General features: G+C 42.3%; 1 protein-coding gene across 1 annotated transcript in view; it reads right to left on the minus strand.

Annotated features, from left to right (window-relative positions):
• Positions 1-529: 529 nt before the first annotated feature.
• The window catches only part of phkb (phosphorylase kinase, beta), a 56,747-nt gene continuing 35,008 nt past the window's right edge, over positions 530-22,268 (minus strand). The window contains 17 exon segments of the mRNA XM_023995260.2: positions 530-794; positions 1,189-1,326; positions 1,538-1,645; positions 1,990-2,119; positions 2,193-2,327; positions 2,502-2,698; positions 7,621-7,711; positions 7,957-8,014; positions 9,441-9,522; positions 9,676-9,838; positions 9,968-10,026; positions 10,503-10,593; positions 10,897-10,979; positions 11,136-11,240; positions 12,006-12,089; positions 15,338-15,431; positions 16,440-16,495. Coding sequence (XP_023851028.1) covers positions 657-794; positions 1,189-1,326; positions 1,538-1,645; positions 1,990-2,119; positions 2,193-2,327; positions 2,502-2,698; positions 7,621-7,711; positions 7,957-8,014; positions 9,441-9,522; positions 9,676-9,838; positions 9,968-10,026; positions 10,503-10,593; positions 10,897-10,979; positions 11,136-11,240; positions 12,006-12,089; positions 15,338-15,431; positions 16,440-16,495 — 1,812 coding nt within the window. The 3' untranslated portion in view covers positions 530-656.

Below are 22,268 nucleotides of genomic sequence, written 5' to 3' on the forward strand. Positions count from 1 at the left end.
TCAACAATGTGGGCTGCCCCACAATGCTAATGCTATACGTAAAATGCTACATGCAAGGATTTCAGGTGGGTAACAGTTCAATGTTATTAACAGTAATAACGGTGTTGATAAGATCTGATACATCCTGTATAAATAGTTTGAAGCTAACAGAACAAGGTGTTGATAAGATCTGATACATCCTGTATAAATAGCTTGAAGCTAACAGAACAAGGTGTTGATAAGATCTGAATACATCCTGTATAAATAGCTTGAAGCTAACAGAACAAGGTGTTGATAAGACTGATACATCCTGTATAAATAGCTTGAAGCTAACAGAACAAGGTGTTGATAAAGATCTGATACATCCTGTATAAATAGCTTGAAGTAAACAGAACAAGGTGTTGATAAGATCTGATACATCCTGTATAAATAGCTTGAAGCTAACAGAACAAGGTGTTGATAAGAGCTGATACATCCTGTATAAATAGCTTGAAGCTAACAGAACAAGGTGTTGATAAGAGCTGATACATCCTGTATAAATAGCTTGAAGCTAACAGAACAAGGAGGGTATTGCTGGTGGAACAACAGTCAGAGCTGCTGACTAATTTAGCGTGTTGTTAGTAGTTCGACAAAGTAGAGTAGCGGTGGATTCCTCCACTCTGCTGAATGGGTTTAGTTTAGCTGACCGAGCAGGGGTCATCCTTGGAGGGCTTCACGTCTCCCTGAAGCAGCTGAATCATCACAGCCTTGGTCAGGTAACTGGAGGTGCCTCTCCTGCCCATCGGCGGTGTCTTATAGAACTCCTCCATGTCATCCTGCGGACAACAATGTTGTTTCATTGTAAACTAGCAGTACTGTTATARACAGTGCGAACTGTCAAAAGTTGTTTAACAAAGCACTGCTTTTCAGCAACGACATGCATAGTGAACAATTATTCCGATTGGATATATATGATATGCATTAACATTCAGTGTTAATTAAGTAGACTGACCAGAAAAATTATCACCAAAGCTCCCAAGGTATCCTCACCTCGAATATGAGGTCTGCTTCTACTTAGCGGAGATAACTTGTACTGTACATCATTGTGGAAGTACAACAGCTTAGCTCGCATGCTACATGAACTCCACTGTTACACAAGGTTTTTGTGTCTGACCCAACCTCAGATCCTGTGAGCCCAGTGGACAGGGTAGGGCGGAGCATAGCACCTACCTGTTTCTTCGTCCCCTCCTGACTCCTGTCCTTCTGGAAGTCATGGAAGGCCTCCTTCACCAGAACATCCAGGTCCACCTTCTCCGAGAACTCCAGCTCCGGGTTTCTCTCCAACACTATGGACACCACCATCAGCAGCTGCAACCATGGAGATTAGGACATGTAAGAAAATAGAACCATGAGAAAGTGTGTACAATTWGGATTTTTGTATTGTTAACCCAATGTGTTACGGAAGCGTTGTTAGATGAAATGTGTGGATGAGATAGTCAATCGAGCATCCTGTTTGACCAATAGCAGTGTACGGAAAACATGCAGCTGTAAATTACAGTGAAATCTGATTGGCCCTTACCTCTACTATTATCTGCCTGTACTCAGGCAGCACAATGTCCTTCAGTGTGTCTTCCACCAGCAGAGAAAAGTTCATCTCATACATGGTCATGTCAGACAGAGTAGGTTGCTGCAATGGAAGGAAAGTGGGAGATTTTAACAGTAATGCTTTAGGCAAGAACACCCCGATGACCAATTACTACCAAAAATACTAACTCACATACTCAAATAAACAGACATTTATTTAATAGTGGATATATGCAATGCAATGGGGATCTGTTGTATTCAAACCATCATTTTGAATCAACTGCTGTGCCAAGCAGCCTACTGTATTTCAAATATGCAGTCTTTTTGGGCATTTCAACACTGTCAAGGGGTCTATAGTGTGGTCCTTCATAGATGTGATTAAATGTGGAGTTTGAGGATGTWAACAAAGAAGGATTATTATGTCACTGTTGCAATTACCAACACTACCTGTGGGAGATGGATCCCTGCTACTACGATGCCATTACAAGTTCTCTCCAAAATCTGCCACACTCGGTCATAGAAGCCATGGGGAGTCCTGTTGAGGGAACCATCGATCTGACGCCTGTTGATCCAGGACCTGGTATGGGTAACGATAAGGGAAATTAATAAAATTGAATAAAAAATGTGTGTGTGTGTTTGTGAGTGTTTACCTGCCGTGCTGTTGTGGCTGAAGGACGTCCAGCAGCAGCTGTTTAACATCGCTGGGGGACATCTGGTAAATGTCCTGGGGTGGCATGTCTCCTGCTCGGATCTCCAACTCATGCTTCATGGCCTGGACGATCCACCTACATCAATACCAGCGGAATACGAAGCAAAAACAATGCATCTCATAACCACAGATGGCTATCCTCAAACAGACAACTTGAGAGACAAACAGAATAACAACCACCCAGCTGTAGGATCAGAATGGCCATGGCTACAGCCTGCCTAGCTCTATTCCTCCCGGGCTCTATTCGTACCCGACGCGGATCTTGAGCATGCCGCTGAACAGCTCGGGGGTGTTGGAGATGATCCAGCCGATGTGGATGACCAGCTCCTGCTGCAGCACGGCCTCCGTCTCCCCGTAGCACTTGCTGTAGAGGATGCCCTTGATGACCCCAGGTGAGAGGGGATTGGAGATCACCTCCTCCTCGTGCCCAAACAGTCCCAGCGTTACCTGGCAACAGAGCACAGCCCAGCCAGCCTCAGTAAAATAATCCCCACAAAACAATAACAGAACTGCAGACATTTTTCTAAGAGGACAGAGTGATGAACCAGGAAGATGGACGTGTTTACATCATGGATAACAAATAGTCAAAAAGGTTCAAATAACTTAGATTATATTTTATATTATGGGTGACATCACTCTACATATAAGCTTTTTGACTGACCAGATAGGGTGCAATATTATATAGAAATGCTGATGTCTCCGTGTCCCCTTTGCTTAAACTATCTATCCATCTTGCCACTGTAAAACTGCCCCCCCACAGAGTAGAACATGAAAGGGACAAAAGATAATAACCAAGATTATCTTGTGATATTTCTTATTTTCAAAGCATAAAGGCCACATGAAAATGACACCTGGGTAATCATTATTCTTCCCAAACAAGATATGCTTTAATATCCCTTTGAAAAATAGCGCCTTAAAACTAATGGTTGCAGACTGATGTTCTCAAGTACAATGGCAAATCACAGTTTTTAAATCTCTACCTCATTTCTATTACTACTAAATGTAATCTAAACATGTCCAATCTTACTTAACACATTCAAACAACAGCAGATATTCTCTAAACTCGAGTCCTCGCATGCAAAAATCAAGGAAGATTCTACGTAGATCATGTAAGCAGACARCTGACTCCATTTAAGAATCAGCTTTCTCATCTTGTCCAGAATAATTTCCCCTCTACGATGCAATCTATATGCAGATTCACACCTTGAGGTACTTCAAAGCAAAGAACCTCCCAAAACTCTCTGTGTAATATTTAAGAGAAAAAAGTACAATGATAAAACATTGGCCAAGGCAGCTCACTTCATATAAATCCAAGGGAAAGGGGAGCCTACAGTATATTAGGTCATAGGTCAGGTCACAGCATTCACAGCCTGTTAAACCCAGGTTACTTTACGTAACACAATAGCAGCCTTGCTACAGSGCTAAAGCACAGTGAGGTAGCTGGGAAATATGAAGCGTGCAACTGCAATAACACTAAGCATTTCCTATAGGACAAWAGCATGCGGAGCTCACTGTCAACTGAACGTTCCTAATACTTTCAAAATTMACATAATTTCATCCAATTCATTGATAAATCAGTGAACATAAAGATTGTGTTCGAAATAGGCATCTGACTTGAGAAAAAAACAAAACATGGTTCAACTGAAAAATTGGCCCCCATTTTCAAATGTCCACTTACCTGCTTCCCATGCACTAAAACACTAGTAATACTTGGGGCAATGCTGTCCACTAGCTTAGTTATCACACTGGCTGCGATTCGTACAACTCCCCTGGTGAACAAAACACAAGGAGATCCTTAATAGGGTGAACACTATATGTGTCAATACGTTAACTCTACAGTAGGAACAGTTCATAATGGCTGACTGCAATAACAATGTAGTCTGCTGTGTTCACTATCATAAGAACCATACATACAGTATAACCATGACATTAAGGCTGATGGGCTGTAAAGTGAGTTGAGGCACATTACTGAAGGTGCAATTAACATAATGAAGTTCATGTGTGTGGCATGTCCCATCATGTGTGTGGCATGTCCCACTCATGTCCACCAGCGTGTCTATACAGTACAAAGAGCCTTGTTATGCTACTGTTTTACAGGTCCATGTTTTTATTATTATTGCTAAGCAAATGAAAAACWAAWCTAAATCAACTCTGGATTTCATCTCCAGATTGTCAAATAAATGATCATCATTGCAACTCTGCACATGGAAAAACACAAATCTACAAACTTCTTTCCTGCTATAGAAACACTTTTGTATAAATGACTAAATGGCGGACTGATCAAAACACAAGATGCTGTCCCCATAYAACGTAAAGCTATTAGCATGGTGGGTGCTTCCCTCTGGGAGATCTAGCCTAGCAGAACAGGCAGTGGTTCCAAAGGAAGATTCCACTGCATGAATTCAGCTCTGGCTCTTGACATTGTTTCCCGCCTATTCAATTTCACTATTAGATTAAAAAATATATTTTATTTGGGGGGTGGGGGGGCAGACATATTTGAATGTTCACTAATTTACGATTGCATTATTCACTAGAGTGACTGTGCAATGCGTCTCCTCCTGCTTGCTGGGTTCCTGTGAGGAAAAAGCAACAGGCATTGGCTGTAGTTATGGTACATACGCTCCCCTCCGTATTTATTTGGACAGTAAGCGAACACTAAAATGTGTCTCTATACTCCAGCATTTTGGATATGTGATCAAATGTTTTATATGAGGCGACAGTACAGAATGTCACCTTTTATTTTGGGGTATTTTCATATAAATCTGTTTTACCGTTTAGAAATGAAAGCACTTTATGTATCTAGTCCCCCCATTTGGACATATTCACTTATAGTGTTTTAAAGTAGTCAAAGGTTTAGTATTTGGTCCCTATATTACAAGCACACAATGATTACATCAAGCTTGTGACTCTACAAACTTGTTGGAAGCATTTGCAGTTTTTGGGGGTTGTGCTTCAGATTATGTTGTGCCCAATATAAATAAATGGTAAATAATGTATTGTGTCATTTTGGTCCCTTTTATTGTAAATACGAATATAATATGTTTCTGAACACTTCCACATTAATATGGATGCTATCATGATTACGGATAATCCTGAATGAATCGTGAATAATGATGAGTGAGGAAGTTAGAGGCACCCCCCCCCGGAATGCTAACCTCCCCCGTTATTGGTAATAGTGAGAGGTTAGCATGTTTTGGGGGTATGATCTTTGTGCATCTGTAACTTTTTCACTGTAACTTTTTCACTTGCGTGCTAGGAATATGGGATACTTATACTTAACTTTTGACTACTTTAATACACTATAAGTGAATTTGTCCCAATAATTATGACACCTTCAAATTGGGGGAATAGACACACTATATATACAAAAGTATGTGGACACCCCTTCAAATTAGTGGATTTGGCTATTTCAGCCACATCCGTTTCTGACAGGTGTATAAAAATTGAGCACACAGCCATGTGCCAATGTTTGTCCATAGACAAACATTGGCAGTAGAATGGCCTTACTGAAGAGCTCAGTGACTTTCAACATGGCAACGTTATATGTGCCAACAAGTCAATTCGTCAAATTTCTGCCCTGCAAGAGCTTCCCCGGTCAAACATAAGTGCTGTTATTGTGAAGTGGAAACGTCTAGGAGCAAAAACGGCTCAGCCGCAAAGTAGTAGGCCACACAAGCTCACAGAACGGGACTGCCAAGTGCTGAAGCGCATAATAATCACCTGTCCTCAGTTGCAACACTCACTATCGAGTCCCAAACTGCCTCTGAAAGCAACGTCAGCACAAGAACTGTTAGTCGGGAGTTTCATGAAATGGGTTTCCACGGCCGAGTAGCCGCACATAAGCCTCAGATCACCATGTGCAATGCCAAGCATTGGCTGGAGTGGTGTAAAGCTTGCCACCATTGGACTCTGGTGCAGTGAAAACGCATTCTCTGGAGTGATTAATCACACTCCACCATCTGGCAGTCCGGTGGATGAATCACGGGTTTGCGGATGCCAGGAGAACGCTACCTGCCTCAATGCATAGTGCCAACTGTAAAGTTTGGTGGAGGAGGAATAATGGTCTGGGGCTGTTTTTCATGGTCGGGCTAGGCCCCTTAGTTCCAGTAAAGGGAAATCTTAACACTAAAGCATACAATGACATTCTAGACTATTCTGTGCTTCTTAATGATAACAGTTTGCACAGAGCCCTGACCTCAACCCCATCGAACATCTTTAGGATGAATTGGAACGCCGACTGCGAGCCAGCCCTAATCGCCCAACATCAGTGCCCGACCTCACGAATGCTCTTGTGGCTGAATGGAAGCCCCCACAGCAATYTTCCAACATCTAGTGGAAAGCCTTCCCAGAAGAGTGGAGGCTGTTATAGCATCAAAGGGGGGACCAACTCCATATTAATACCCATGATTTTTTTCTAAACGGTTTTGGAATGAGATGTCATTTCTACACGGTAACAGATATGTATGAAAAGACTCTCAAATAAAACGGTGACATTCTTTACTTTTGCCTCATATGAAACATATTGATCTCGCATCCAAAATTCTGGAGTATAGAGACAATATAAAAGTTCTAGCTTCACTGTCCAAATAAATTTGGAGAGGAGTGTACATGGCAGCATACAGGGTTGCTTAACCATACACATCAACTTAAAAAACGTTCTCAATAGAAGTCAAAATAAAATGGAGAAAACACAGTGTTTTAAGCTTCAGCTGGATTGTAGGTTTTAGTAAAACACAGATTTCCTAAAAAGGTGTACTTTCATCGTATCAACAATATTCATCTCCCATTTACCACATCCAGCCATCTATTCTTTTACTTATTGTAAATTGTGCTCATATCGTTTTAGCACTGATATGGTCTACAGCTTATACTTCCACATATTTTGTCCATGAAATGTCAGGCTAAATGCTCAAAGGGCATGTTGTGATGTTAAACCATTGATGTTGTGTAATATAAAGGAACTTATTTCAAGCTCCACTTATTAACCCATGTTAAATAAATGAGAAAGGAAATTGGACCAAGTATTGATGTGGTTCCAGAGCAAGGTGGAGCCTGGCCTATAGGCTGTTCCACTCTCTGACTCTCAGGTCCCTCTGCAATTATGTTCAATCTTAGCGCTGAGCAATATGAAAACTCACGACCAGCTCCCTTGACACAGCCAAACCACAACAAAAAGGCCAACGGAGCATGTGAACGTGAAATTGACCGTCCATAGAGAGCAAGTGGACAGCGCTGCAGAGGGAAAGTGCATGAGTGAAGCATAGCACTCACAGTTAATGGTACACGCTGTGCACAGTGACTGACTGGCTAGCTGAGCTAATACAGTACCCATGCTACACAGACTCTACACATCAACTCTACTCCATTACCTGCTTGCCATGGACCACCAGTGTGGTGATATGAGGGGCTATAGAACTGGCAAACTTCATGATAACGGCCGCAGCGTAACGCACCGCCAGCCTACACCCATAGAAATATGTATCATTGTTTACAACAGTTTGGAATTCAGTAGAGAACAAGAGAAAATGTTACTTAAATCTTGAAACGATAGTAAAATGATCTGAAAGGCAAAAAAGTTGAAGGCTCTTCATAGAGGTGCTGTACAAAATGGATGGATATTACCTGCCACATGAAATAAAATACAAACTATTCTTTCAGGTTAAATGAAAAGGGAATAATATGCTAGGGAAAGAAGAAAATCTGACCAAAGCTTCCTGGTCCCAGCTCTTCTGTAGAGTCTCTCCATGTCTTCCATTAGGGTCTCTGGAAACAGTTAAAAGGCCTCTGTAAGTGAACTGAGCAATGCAAATCATTGTATATATATTCTAGAACAATGTAAACTGTGGATGATTGGGTCTGAAAACAGTGTTTGCCAAGACACTGCTATTCATGACACTAGCTGCATAGGCTATGCCTTGGTTGAATTCACCCCATTTGTTCTTTTTATTATTTCTAACACAGAGGAGACACTGATCCAAACTAAATCAGTTAGTCATGGGGTGCTAAATGGATTAGGCTATGGACATTTCATTTACAGTGATGCACTGATTCCCACCCTGGGGCTAGTTGGCCCGTTAGTCTGGCTCTGATGAATAGTGTTAAAGTATCTGTTCAGTGTTACCAATTTTTTTTAAATAAAATATTACCTCCAATAAATTACAATATGAATTAAATAGATGTCCTTCCAAAACATTATAATTAGGATGTTAAAAAGCAGATTTGCTCTGTGCCTCTGCTTGGCCTGTTAGGAAACAGAATGATCTCAGTCACCAAATCTCAACCCAATTGAACACTTTTGGGAGATTCTGGAGCAGCGCCTGAGACAGCGTTTTCCACCACCACCAACAAAACACCAAATGGAAGAGTGGTGTCGCATCCCTTCAATAGAGTTCCAGACACTTGTAGAATCTATGCCAAGGTGCATTGAAGATTTTCTGGCTTGTGGTGGCCCAACACCCTATTAAAACACTTTATGTTGGTGTTTTCTTTATTTTGGCAGTTACCTGTATATRWGTCAACAACAGCTAACTGGGTTTCCTCTTGACATAAAACTTTTAGCTACAAACCACAGGATGTAAAATAGAAGGGAATGGAGAGATGGCTGTTGTGTGGAGGATCTGCTTTGACTTGCTTTCTTGTTGGCTAGCCAGTTAGCCGCGATAGCAAACCTTAGCACGCTAGTTAGATAACTGCTTCTAAACAGCCAGCAGGCCAACTCTAACAAACCACATAATTTGAAATAGAAGTGACTGGCGAGATAGTTGTTTGATAACAGCAACTGTGGATTGTTGGCTAGCTAGCTAGCTTGCTTGTGTGCGTGCAGTGTGTGCACTCCTGAGCCTGAGTCTCGAGAAGGATCCTTCTCCCCACCGGAGAAAAAAATATAAAATAAAAAAAGCTGCTGGACTATTCACATACGGGCCTGTCTCTACCAAAGAGGATGACGTCATTATCCAAGCAAATTTCAAAAATTGTTTTTARGGTTTGTTTTAAAACTAAGTTTGAGATTCGGTTTTACTGAGAGGTTTTTCTCTCATTTATGTTTTGGCTACAATTACAAGTAAAGGATGKGTCAACAACATTATTTGGGTATGAGCAAACAGAATATTAGTAAGAAGAGATTTTCACTGGACRGTTACTTTAACAGAGTAACACCATTTTGCACGTGRGCTTTTGTTTCTGTGCCTACCATCCTTGGCAAAGAAGTCAGGACCCTCTTTCTTCATGAGAATACTGGCAAGCTGTGCTTGACTGGCCAGGCAGTCACAGTCCTGAGTAAGACAAAAACACAGAAAGAGGTCAAAGGTCATGCCATGGCGGTGTAAAGARAGTTAAGAGTCAGATCTAGGGCCCTGACATTAAAACACCCATCTCCTTTTGATTGTAGCTGTCCTAATATATTGACACCGTACTCTTGGACTCACATAGAATTTCTGCATGATCTCGTTGGTGGATTTGTGTTTCCACTCCTCGATGTCGATCTCAGGCTGCTGCTCCAGGTTTGAGGCATTGGGCGTGCTCGTCTGCCTCTTCACCTTGGAGTGCTTGGGCATCTCCAGCTCCTGAAAGTTCTTAAACTCTGGGATTCTAGACCAGSYGAAGTTACAMGAGTATTTTCAGGTTTACAGGCAWGTTAAATCCTTTACACGCTGATTCCTCTATAAAAAAAAGTGTCACAAAATACAAAAGGAGGAAACGACAGGAACAAGCTCTTACTCTGCTTCGTTGACACGAAGGAAGTCRAACTGCTCCACAATAGCTCCTGATATCAGGGTCTGGAAGGARGATTTAATAGTGACATCAAGGAATCTCATTTACATGGGATATGGACAGTTCAGGTGATTTCAAATATTCCGACTGAAGTCACATCTATACATTGACAGCCAGTTACATGTACAAAGGGGAATTATGTTCCCAGAAGAATGAGATGATAAAAGGGATTGACTATGAGGGATGGAGCCCTTTGTCTGCTRCTAGAGTTAGGTGTGAAGGGAATATTGAGTGTCTTTCATAAAAGACGTCACATCAAAACATCTYAAGAACTCTCTAGAGACACTGAAAGTCATTGTAACAGTAGGAAATAGAACTCGGTGAAGGCAATTCAAAGGCATTGGATTTGCAAACATACATYTTCACTATTTCTAAASGCATTTCCAAAGGAAAGGAGAACTGCCAATAGTATTGTGAYYGTAGATATCACAATGCCTCAAAGAAGTGTGAGTGGACTGAAACAAGTAAAAGTGTTGAGAACCTGAAGCCTGTCCACGTGAACTTTGACCCCACCGACACTCCCCTTCTTGAACGATGCCAACATGTCCAGGACTGGGTTGAAACGGCTCCCCCTGAAGGATATTCTACTGTTATAARTTTCTCCATATTAACCTAATGAGTATATGCTATTCCGCAGACTCCAATAGAACAACCTCTACTGTGGGATGGTAAGCGATTTTATTGCATTTAAAAAGGTGCTCTTTGGATAATGATCAATACTGCTGTGATCAGCATAACACCCAAGCTAAAGTGATATAAATGACAATAACAAAACTCTTATTGGCAAATACAGGTACACCTCCTGTGCTGGATTCCTATACACTCTAAAGCAGTAACAATTACAGTACAGAAGGAAATACAAAAGTAGWTCTTACTTGATGTTGTCCTCTCTGATGAGGACCAGGAAGAGTGGGCGACCTTTCATTTTCCAGCTATGCTTGATGAACTGCAGTGCATTCTACATACAAAGATATGTAACACATTAAATTGGCATTGACCAAACAGACATACAGTTAGGGACACAATGTGGTGAGTGTGCATTCCCCAGAACAAGAATTAAACCAGACAAATGTCTAAACAGAAGTGTTTATGAGGTGAGTTCACCCCAGCTCACCTTGATGTCATCAATCAACAGCATGACATCCTGGGATAAGTAGAAGTCACTGAGATCAAAGACGATTGGGTAGCACACCACAGTCTTCCCCAGGATCCGATAAATCTGTGGGGAGTGGAGCAGACACATTGCATTACCTGATCCTGCAGGCCAAGATGGATGGCTCGGAGGTACCGACATATACATTACTCTGGACAGGACATAAAACAACCCATCGATCTTGAGGAAGCAATACACAGAAGCTAGAACGCATAGACGTTACACTCCTGCGAGCACAGACACTTCCTAAAACGAACACACAACCTCTCCTCTACAAACAAAAACACAAATATGCACAGGCACACTTGTTCTCCCTGTCCGTTTCTAAAGCACAAGCACTACCACGCACACAAACAAAGAGATTATTAGAATGTCCTCTGGCAGGACGCCCTATTCCATAAGAACACATAAATGTTCCATAAAAAAATTGTCTTAGTAATAGGTTTGGAACTGTGATTGATTCATTTGGCAATTTAAAAAACCAAATTGTATTCAGCTGTGTAAACTTATTTAAATGTCCTTCACTGGGGACAACTAGAAGGAATACCAACAACAGTTTAACGACAGCAGCTCACAATATCAAAGTGGATTACGAAATTGAATGACACATATTTCCATCATGGATTGCATGGCAGCAGTACTTTGTACAATGTTAAGAGTAAGGCAAAAATATGTATAATATCTATGTACATTATATCTTTACATGTAAATGAATATTATTCCAATTCTGAGCTGTGGTTGCACACTGAGAAGTGCTGGTTTATGTTCATCAGTGAGGAGGTGGTGGTACGACCTCTGAGTATGTGGTAGCATTGAGTGGTGAACGCTCACCTTGCAAGTGCCCATGCAGCCCACTGGCCTTTCCGGACGCCCACTCAGCCCCAGCTTCTTATTGATGGCCAGGAAGCGGTACGCCTGGGGGGAGAAAGAGACAGGCATACCTATTTCAGTTTCGTTTTTAAAAGCCTAGTTTTTCAAATTACACATCAAATCTTAGACCATGGCCTATTGACCAACGCCATGTACATTACAACTGACAAACAGACCACAACATAGATCACCCTCCTTCTATTCCCTCAGGCAAGTCACAGACCCATAGAGAAGTGCTATCATARAGCTAGCTACCGTCCTTTCCTCTCGTACACATATCTAGCCTTCAGATCTGACAACACACTCAGCTAGATATGACAGAGATCATAATGGGAGTCATTTCAAAAACGCCAGGCAGGGAAAGTTGTCTATTTTTATTGCACCTCTACAAAAGATCAATCCTCCTCATATCCCCAATGATTTTTCTTTTGTTTGCGATCCATAATCTAAAATTACCTCCCTCTGAAGTTGAGACGTGCCAYTAGTTAACGGCCCCTGCAGAGCCTGCCTATGACGGCTCTGTTGTGGAGCCTAACACCCCTATGGTTCTGTTTAGTGCCATGGTGCAGGTGGGTTTAATGGAGTTGTCAGAAGGCAGAGATAGAAAGGTCCCCTGCAGGTCCTTACTGTAAAGCAACACCAAGTAGCTCAGTTAGTTAGTAGGCTCRGTCAGTCAGGATCGGCCCTCACTGCTCCCCATTCTTTCACTTCTACCTGGTATGGTCTTGGTGTAATATTCCCTTGGCTAATGGTATTTTAAATACATTTGAATTCCATTGCCACTATGTAATGGTACAAGGTCACAGAGTGTCTACGCCCTGAAGACACTGAAACTGAGAGAAAGAGGTAACAACCTGTATGCCAGAGTGATGAGGAAAATTGTTGTCAATCCACAATGCGGACGATGGGCATTGATTTCACAACACCTGATCCATGCATGTGAGGAGGCATACTGCAGTCCCTGTGACCTCTGTGTCATACTGTCCCCTTTACGAGATGATGGGATGAACTCAGCCCTTATCTTCCCACACCAGGCAATACATGTCAATTATTCCTCCTAATCAATCCAATCAGAGGCTCCTGGTCAATAACACTGACTGTGTACTTCAGTGGCACTGCAGGAAATGTAGCTAACAAGCTTCAATACAAAGCAATCACCAATCTTACCAAAGAGCAATGTGTACATCCTACCACTAGATGGAGCTCTGCCACTCCTGCTTTTCCCATCTTCAAATGAGTTGGAAACAAATTATACATGGGTGGAAAGTACGAAAGATAATAGGAGAATCAAGCAATTAACAGAATATTATGATAATATTTAAAAAAGCAGAGTTCAGAAAGACGGCAAATATTTATTCAGAATTAAGTCGCATAACAAATTCCCAGCGCCCCTGGCCATGTGGCCTGTTTGAGGAGAGACGTTGTGTGAACCTTTGTCTGCACCCACGGCTCCCTGRCCCTGCCTGAAGAATACCAATGAATACAGCACATGGCTCACATCAAAGTTCTCTCATTTAGACCACAATCAAAAGCAACCAAACTGCTAATGTGATTGCTGTTAATGCCATCAAAATGGCTACATTCTGAGCGTGTCATTAGGTTGGGTGATATGAGGCCTGTTGTAAGAGAATGACAGTTGTAACAGAAGGCTTTAGTGTCGCAGTGTCTCTGTTCATCAATCYAAAACCTGCTCTCCTCTCTCCTAGACATCTGGGTCGTTCCACGAAAAGGGGGGCCTTTTGCGTCCCTTTGATATTTAAAAGTAGAAATTGCYCACCAATTTTGAATTTTAAAATCCTATTATATTAAATAAAGTACACTTTAATATAGACCACATGGAGAATTCAAATTGTATTTTCAATGGAATAAAGGCTCGCTAAAGTGCCAAAATTCAACATATCGACATGTCCCTCCATCAACCCTGTCACCTCTGATGAAGATTTTCCATCATCCATCAGTTTCACCATCATTAGAAAGCCCTAGTTATTTTGTTGCTTTGACAAAGTCATATCTCCCGAGTGGCGCAGTGGTCTAAGGCACTGCATCTCAGTGCAAGAGGCGTCACTACGGTCCCTGGTTCGAATCCAGGCTGTATGACATCAGGCGGCGCACAATTGGCCCAGCGTCGTCCYGGTTTGGCCGGGGTAGGCAGTCATTGTAAATAAGAATTTGTTCTTAACTGACTTGCCTAGTTAAATAAAAAATWAGAAGATTATAATACATTTCATGTGATTAGGTATTCATTTACYTCTGTCCCTCATTTTAAGGTTTAAGAAGATATCATCAACCCTGTTTATTTGGCACCTAATAGGCACTTACTATAGTACTTTTTCATTTAACCTCATGATGGGGAAATGTTTTTTTTTATGACAATGTTAAAATCGAAAGTTTTTTGGGACCAAGTTCCACTTGGCACCAAGAATTGGTGTAACGACCGTTGGCTTTTATAGACATGATCGCTGGGAGATGGGTCAAACGACATGCAGATGGGTTGGGGAGGCGTCACCAAGGCAAATGGAAGCTATTTTGGCAGCGCTGTTGCTGTGCCACCTGGGTTGAGATAAATAACATGCTGCTGGATGTAATTGCCGCTCTCCTGTCGTCAAGCAGCTGTTGGAAACACAATCGAACGGCAGAGAGAGATGAAGCGAGCGACGCAATGCAGAGCGGTGCCCCAGCCTTTAACAGATTCAAATGGGATTTCATATTTAGCATGCTGCTCGCCCTGGCTCGTGACACCCACCCAATCCATTGCTGCATAACTACATGCCCAACAACAGGGAAGAAGAGCAGAGGCAGACCTTTCTAAGATGTATTAATATATTAGGAAAGGCAGTGATCGTTTCTATACGCATTACACCAATACTTTTAGACTTGATGCACTGGATACTATAGACATCCCACAAGAAGAATACACTGCTCGCCAAAATGACATATTGGACAGGTCAACCGGTCAATCCCATTGGCCGATCTCCAGCCTCACTCTGACTGATTGAGCAACCAAGAGGGATAGCTTAATAGATCGTGGCTGCAAAGATTGACAGTCAGATGAATTGACTAAGCCCATATGCTCGGCTGACATATTGATAGATGGCCTTGGACATCTAGGRAAATTGACTGATTAGTTTATTGCTTTCTAAAATCATGTACGTTTTCTAAAACGTTCAGAKAAATGTACGTGAACGTCGCACAATCTTCTCTCCTTGCAGTGAGCCTTCTATGGCCTCGGTCAGGTTGTGGTGTTACCCATAGTGATGAACATCACTCGTATTTCATTCTGTGGTATAACTCACATTAACCAGCTCCTTCTGGGCCCAGATCTGAATGGGCTCCACCTGTTGGGGTGTCTGAGTCTGGATGCCATAGGTGTTCAGGAACACCTGCAGTCTGCAACACAACACAASACACTGTTAGGCTACACAGCTGGGACTGTTTAGGAAGCCCAACAGTCTGGGTGGCCAAAAGAATATTAGCTATGAAAAAGTAGTAGGAGACATGTACCGAACGCACATTTATTACCAAACASACACACAGCAAACAAYGAYGATAGACTACTGAAAGTGTTGTAGTGAATAGTGTATAGTGATTTTATGGTCAACAACACACTAAAACACCAGTCAGGGAGAACAGAAGAAGGATTGTCCATGTGGAAAGGTTCAAAGGTGAGTTGATGTGGAGGACGGGAGTTTACAGAGGTTGATTCAACCTGCCCTCSTCCTGGAAACAACTGAAGTGTTGAGAGGCAGAGTGGGGTTCGGCTGCTCCCAGGCTAGGCTACTGATTGGCTGACCAGCTGAATCTGTTCCCTGACAACCTGGTCCCTAAACACATTGGTGTGAATTGGGCCTCCGCCACTGGACAATAGGGTCAGGCTGAGGACGGTCAACTCTACTGCAGCTGAAAWGTCACACAGAGTTTGTCTACACGTCCTAGCCAGAGAGACGGTTCAGTAAGGGTTTAATGATTAAAGCTATAGGGTTTTGTACAAGCTACACCTTGAAAGATTCTCTGAAACAAACGCAGCAATAGGTAAAGGCTAGGAGGAAGTGAGCAGGCTGAAATACGAGTGCTAGGTTAGCTGCTGAGGAAGACCTGCCGTCTGATTGGAACAGCAGGACAGGTTAACAGGCTTCAGCTGGCCAGCCGACRACTAAAACCTCCCTCTTTGACTCCACAGCTAAATGAGGGTGCTAACAGATGAAGACCGTGCAACGGCCAAGCGCTTAATGTGCACAGTGCAACAACAACAAAAAACACAGACGAGTGAAGGAGAGAGGGAGAAAAACGGCCAGCTTTACGAACTACCACAAACTCTCTCTCACACACACAATTCTCTCATCTCAGAGACACATCGCTACCTCACACAGTGTCCTATTCATCTTTCCCATCACCTACCTCTGGCTCTCAGCAATCAGGGCCACATGGACCACCGTGTCATTATCAATGGGACCCTGGAACACAGAGAGAGAGAGAGAAGTGAACACTCACCTTACAGGGGAAAATACGATTTCAGTTTATAGTATATAACAAAATCACGATAACATYCTGAATTATTATCTTGCATAATACATTGCAGTGAAAATTGATCCACTTGTAAAGGAAAGCTTTGAATAGGAGATAAGAGGCTTGAGGGAACAAAAGAGTGATGAGGGAAGTGAGGTGAACCATACCTCACCGTACCCTGTCATTACAGAAGTTTGAACCGTGGTAATCTTTATAGTGGTTATAAACTACTGACTTCGTAGGAGTTGGATTGGCCATAGTAAAGCAGGAGTGTCAGTGACCACATGCGCACTGTATTTCGGATAGTAGCTCTTATCCCACTTAAGGTCTTATTTCGGGATAACCTGTTTACATGCACTTTTGATATCCTGCTAACGAGTATATCTTATTAAAACAGAATATTCCTAATTTAYGATCATATGGGTTAAATGGAATATTACCTGAAATATGGACACTYACTGTAGGCCTATAACCTCTCACATGTAGAGTAATATAATATTAACTCTTGCAGAATTACGCATTTCTTGCAGTAAAATTATACAACAAATGTTCATTTTGTCTCGGCAACAGGAGTGGTGAAATCGGATTTCTTTCTTTCAGCATCTCTTGAGTAAACGTGAATGCGCGTGTAATGTGTTATCTTTGACGCTGTTATGCAAGCAGACTATTTCAACCAKATAAAATATGCGCCCAAGACGAACTTGAAGTCTTATCAGAAACGTGTTTCATCGTTTTCTCAGCTTTTAATTTCCTTAATTAAAAAGGTCCCTTAATGAAACAGACAACTTRACCGGTGTTAACGAGATTAACGCATGCATTCTATCAATGTAAGACATCCTGGTGGGCAACAAGTTATGACAGAAGAGAAGTTGCCTATATCTAACTATAGTTGACAAACAAATGGCCTACCAAATGTCGGAAAWTATAAGCAGAAACTTGTTTAAATTAAAGGGGGAAAGTAGCCAGTGTGCTATATGGCCCAGTACGGAGTATAAGAAAAATAKATMATTATGGAATTATTATGGTGGCTCGAACTGCGCAGGTAGCCTACTTTTTGAAGTGATTTGTTTGACAATCAGATGAAATCACCATCACACAACACYARAATGCGCAACTGAGCCTGRGCAGACAGAGAAAAAACAGTAGTAAACGGGATAACATCTTTACAGTATCCCGTCTAAGATCAGCATATCCCAGGCATCTTATCCTGGTGTCACATAACCGGGATACAAGCTTTTTCGGGTTATTGTAAACGGGATATGATGTTTATATGAGTCAGCTCAAAAATAGAATACTTGAGTYTCCTGAATAATAACAGGATATTGGTGTGCATGTAAACGTTGTCACAGATGCATCGGAGAAGCAGTGCCTTTGCTTCAGAATTAAGTTACATGAATAAAGCTCCAACTATGAACAAGGTGAAAGGTATGCATATGATACTGTCATACACCTGTGAATCTTTCAAGGAGTCATCTTTGAGGATCGAATGACGTTGATCTAATGATCATGCTTCCTTTCTCTTCTATTTGCAYCAATTGCATTTCCGCCTCCCTCCGCTGAGTCCCGGGAGATGTATTCAGATATAAGTGATTTGTAAACAGAGTGAATCATATCACTGGAGTTAAATGACTAAAATCCCTGAGCCATTTGAAAATAACATATTGTGATTCGCAGGAGGGCTGTTCATCAGAGGCAATGCTCCGTTAGATGGCCCGGCAGGAAGCCTGACGCAGGCAGAGAAGAGAAGGCTGGAAGCCATTTTGTTTGGGCGGAAAGAGCAGGTTTTTCTCAACACCCTCATTATCATTAATCAGAGGAATCCGGGAAGGGGGACGGGGGAGAGAGAGGTTCACAGAAATCTCTTCTGATTAATTGTGAGCAGCGGCTTCCAAAACACTGCAATGGAAATCTCTCATTAGCAGTCTGCTCCAAAACACAAAGGAATCGTTTGAGGAGAGAAAGAAATAAAGAAAATAAGAAATGAAGATGCAAATAAAARAATGCAGGAAATATCTTCTCTCTCTCCAGCTCACCACTATACCTACCTGGCGGGTAATTAGGTTTAAAGCAAAGCTTCGATTGGACAGCAGAATGTACTGGAACATCTTAATAGGTGTTGCAGAGATCTTGTTGTCTCAGGAAAAAAACCTGGATAAGACCGGTCAAGCTTCAATTAGCGCCTCATATTCGTGCCTGCTGGCKKCTGGCTCTGGGTCCTGGGCCATGGGCCCCCCAGCTCCTGAGGTAACCGGGGCCAGACTAGATGGAGGGACATCACACTGACGACACTACAGCCGGGAGACACTAACAGTGTCTCATAAGGCCACCTCAATGCTCAGTAAATGTGTGAACGGACACATACTGTATACTGCCCTACCAAGCAAAAAGGCAGTAACTGCTCATTTGGTCAAAAATGAGTTAGTCATTTTTGCTACATTAAATACATGCTTAATCATGTGMACAAGTATCCTGCCTCTACTGTATTGTGTTCTGGAGAAAATGGGAGTCATATTAGCAGTAACTGCWCTAGGTTACTGTGAAACCAAGGTAAATAAAAGCTKATTTTCTCAGTTCCACGCTATGAGCAGTTACTGGCTTTTMGCTTGGTCGGGCAATATAAACACAAACAAAATAATTAACATTTTGACCGGGGTTAGAGGAAGACGTGTATTGTTTGCAGAGGAAGAGATAGATGGAGAGTGTCTTTGTTCCTTATTTGTTTTCTTTTAGGTGTAATGACGGTCTTATTTAATAGTGCAGTACATACGGTACCTGAAGCTCGTCTGTCTGAAGGAGAGCTGAAATGTCAATATTTACTTCCTCAGGGACATTCTCCATGTGCTACAACTAAAGTAATAACATGAATACATTGAGAACAGAAACGGCTGTCAGAAAAATCTCACTAATTGGAATAAATGCTCTTCTACAACTTGTCTAGCTACTCCTCTCTCATTTCAGGCTGTTGAAAAGAATGAGTACAATAAATTGCCCCTGAAAGAAAAAAAAGAAGAAAACACTCAAATTTAGGTAAGCAATTTGCGTCAACAGTAGCTTGTGTCTCAGCATGAGAAACGTGCATCTCAACTCGTAAAAGCCCAATTGCAAAACAAGCTTAGTCAGGAGTGCCACTCCCAGACTGCAAATATAAATGAGTTTCATCTCTGCTTCATTTGAGATTTTCCCAAATTAAAAGCGTTGAAACGTGACACTTTTCCCTCCATTGTTGCATGGAGGGAAAAGGCCCCTTCAGGCTTCTTCTCACACTGCACCGTGTCTACCCAAACGCTGGGTACTAACACGTGTCCTTTGCATACAGATTGCATTTCACACAGCGGAACTCTCCAAGCATCCGGAKAGCAAAATGCAAGTAACTGAAATATACACATAGGCCTATCTCCCCAAAGCAATTGAACTGTGAATGTACTCCAATACATGGTCAATAGCCTGAAAAAACACTACTTCAAAAGAATAGTCACTATGTAAACTATGACTAAGACTGAATCATTTCACAGAGGAAAATTACAGTGTTGGTCCTTTTCTGACACAGCTTGTGAAGACAACAATCCCTCCTACCCCACTCCTCCTCTCCCACTCCCATCCCACTCCCATCCCTCCTCTCCCACTCCCACTCCCCTCTCCTCTCCCATCCATCCCCCCTCTCCCACTCCCATCCCTCCTCTCCCACTCCCATCCCTCCTCTCCCACTCCCATCCCTCCTCTCCCACTCCCATCCCTCCTCTCCTCTCAATATGTCTTCAGTGATTCAGTGTTAGGCCCTGCTGAGCCCTTCTGTCCACTGACCTAAGCTAACCAGCTCAAGGTTACACAGCCCCACCGGGACTGGCCATGAGCCTTCACAGCATGTCTAGCACGCATTTTGTATATGCCACTCCACTCTAGGAACACTTTCCTAATATTTTGCCCTCAGWACAGAAATCCATAGATTAGGGCTTAATGAATTTATTTCAATTGATTTATTTCTTTATATATGAACTGCAACTCAGTCAAATCTTTGAAATTGTTACATGTTGTGTTAATATTTTGTTCAGTATACAAGACAATCCTATACATACACATGAATGTACCCATGAGTGTGCACACAACAGACGAACACCAAATAAAATGCACTCTGTTTGTGCTCAGCATTTTTACGTGCACGTTTAGATCAAAGGGATAATGACTTGAATTGACATATACTAAACTCGCATCACTGTACGTGTGTTACTAGTGTGTTGTTCAAAATAAGGTTGACAAGGCACTAAGACAACGCTATCTCATAAGCTATCGGCAGTGACGTGCTACACATTGTAAGTGCGCAGATAGCCAAGTGTGAGCCACGTTTTTGATTGTACTTTCTCAAGCTTGGCATTTAAAAGCACACTTTATTTCCTCTCATTTTACATTTCCAGGTAGCATGAAAAAGGCAGACTTATTGAACTTGGTTTGGGATATGAATGTAACAGTGGAGGTACAGAAATAATCACTTCACAGAAATTGAAAACGGTGGGGATTGGATTCTTTGCTATGTAATTATGGAGGGATCCTTGCTGAGAATTTGATACGCATCGCCCTCGCTCTCTTTCTCCCTCTCACTGGGCACACCGCAGATATATTAGGTTTACTCGGCAATCCTTATTAAAATTATCAATTTATATTAAGSTGAGCCCTATGAAAGCCTCCTTGAGCCTGGGCTTGTCAAACCTGTTGTATTTGATGTAATTCCCATTGAGATTCTACTGGGGAGACTGGGAGAGACAGTCTTTGATAAATCAGGCCTACCTATGAACGGCTCTGTATGGGTGCCGCGGCATCGTCACCCAGAGAGCGGACACACCAGCCCWGACWATAAAGCCCTCTAAGCTGACAGAGTCAGCCCATATTCAAGTACCYTTTTGCCATTATGGATTAAAGTCTTATTAAAATGGGGATGGAAGACGGGACTGCGTGACATAGAGGAATGGGAGGGCGTTGAGTGTAAGTGTGGAGACTGACAGTCACCTACGTGGCAGTAATTGCTCATATAATGTCAAAGCCCTTTTCCAGCTCGCCACCCACAAGCCGTTTTTTAGTTTATTAAGCACCGAGCCTGGTGTGCAATAACATTGGCATGGCAACTGCAGCAGCACGGGCGAGTTAGGAGACCCATATGGCTGTGCCATCTAAATGGTCTCTGCTCTGGCGCATGTGACTGACCTGSCTCTAACCCCAGCACAGTGCTCACCATGACAGATAATTGATATGCCCAGACAGGGATGATGACACACAACTGTTGTTTTTACCCAAATAGAGACCTTTCTCATATAGGGCACTGGGAGTTAGGGAGAGCACACGATTGTACTCTACATCACTGCTGTGAGCTTGGCCACATTCTGCGAGACTCACAGAGAGAATCAGGTTCAGCAGCATGGAACTCCATGATTAAAGACCAAACTGTGTTTGCCTGTCGAGGAGGTGGTCACCTTTGTAGATGCTTGCCTTTGGAAAGACAAAGAAAGACAAAATTGGAGGTTCTCCTGCTCACAGGTCACTTCCCCGTAGGTATGAGAGGCTGGGAGAGCTACTATAGTCATTATGGCTAATAAACCAAACAGTGAGCTTGGAAAAACCACTGGGCCAAATGTATAAAAAACTCATTAATGTGGATTTGACTTGGGACCGGGGCCTTGTAAAGTTTCTAAAGCAGACACTGTGATCCACTTTTGCTGTCACAATTATGTGAGA

The sequence above is a fragment of the Salvelinus sp. IW2-2015 genome, linkage group LG10 (assembly GCF_002910315.2).
Source record: "Salvelinus sp. IW2-2015 linkage group LG10, ASM291031v2, whole genome shotgun sequence".
Taxonomy (NCBI): Eukaryota; Metazoa; Chordata; class Actinopteri; order Salmoniformes; family Salmonidae; genus Salvelinus; species Salvelinus sp. IW2-2015.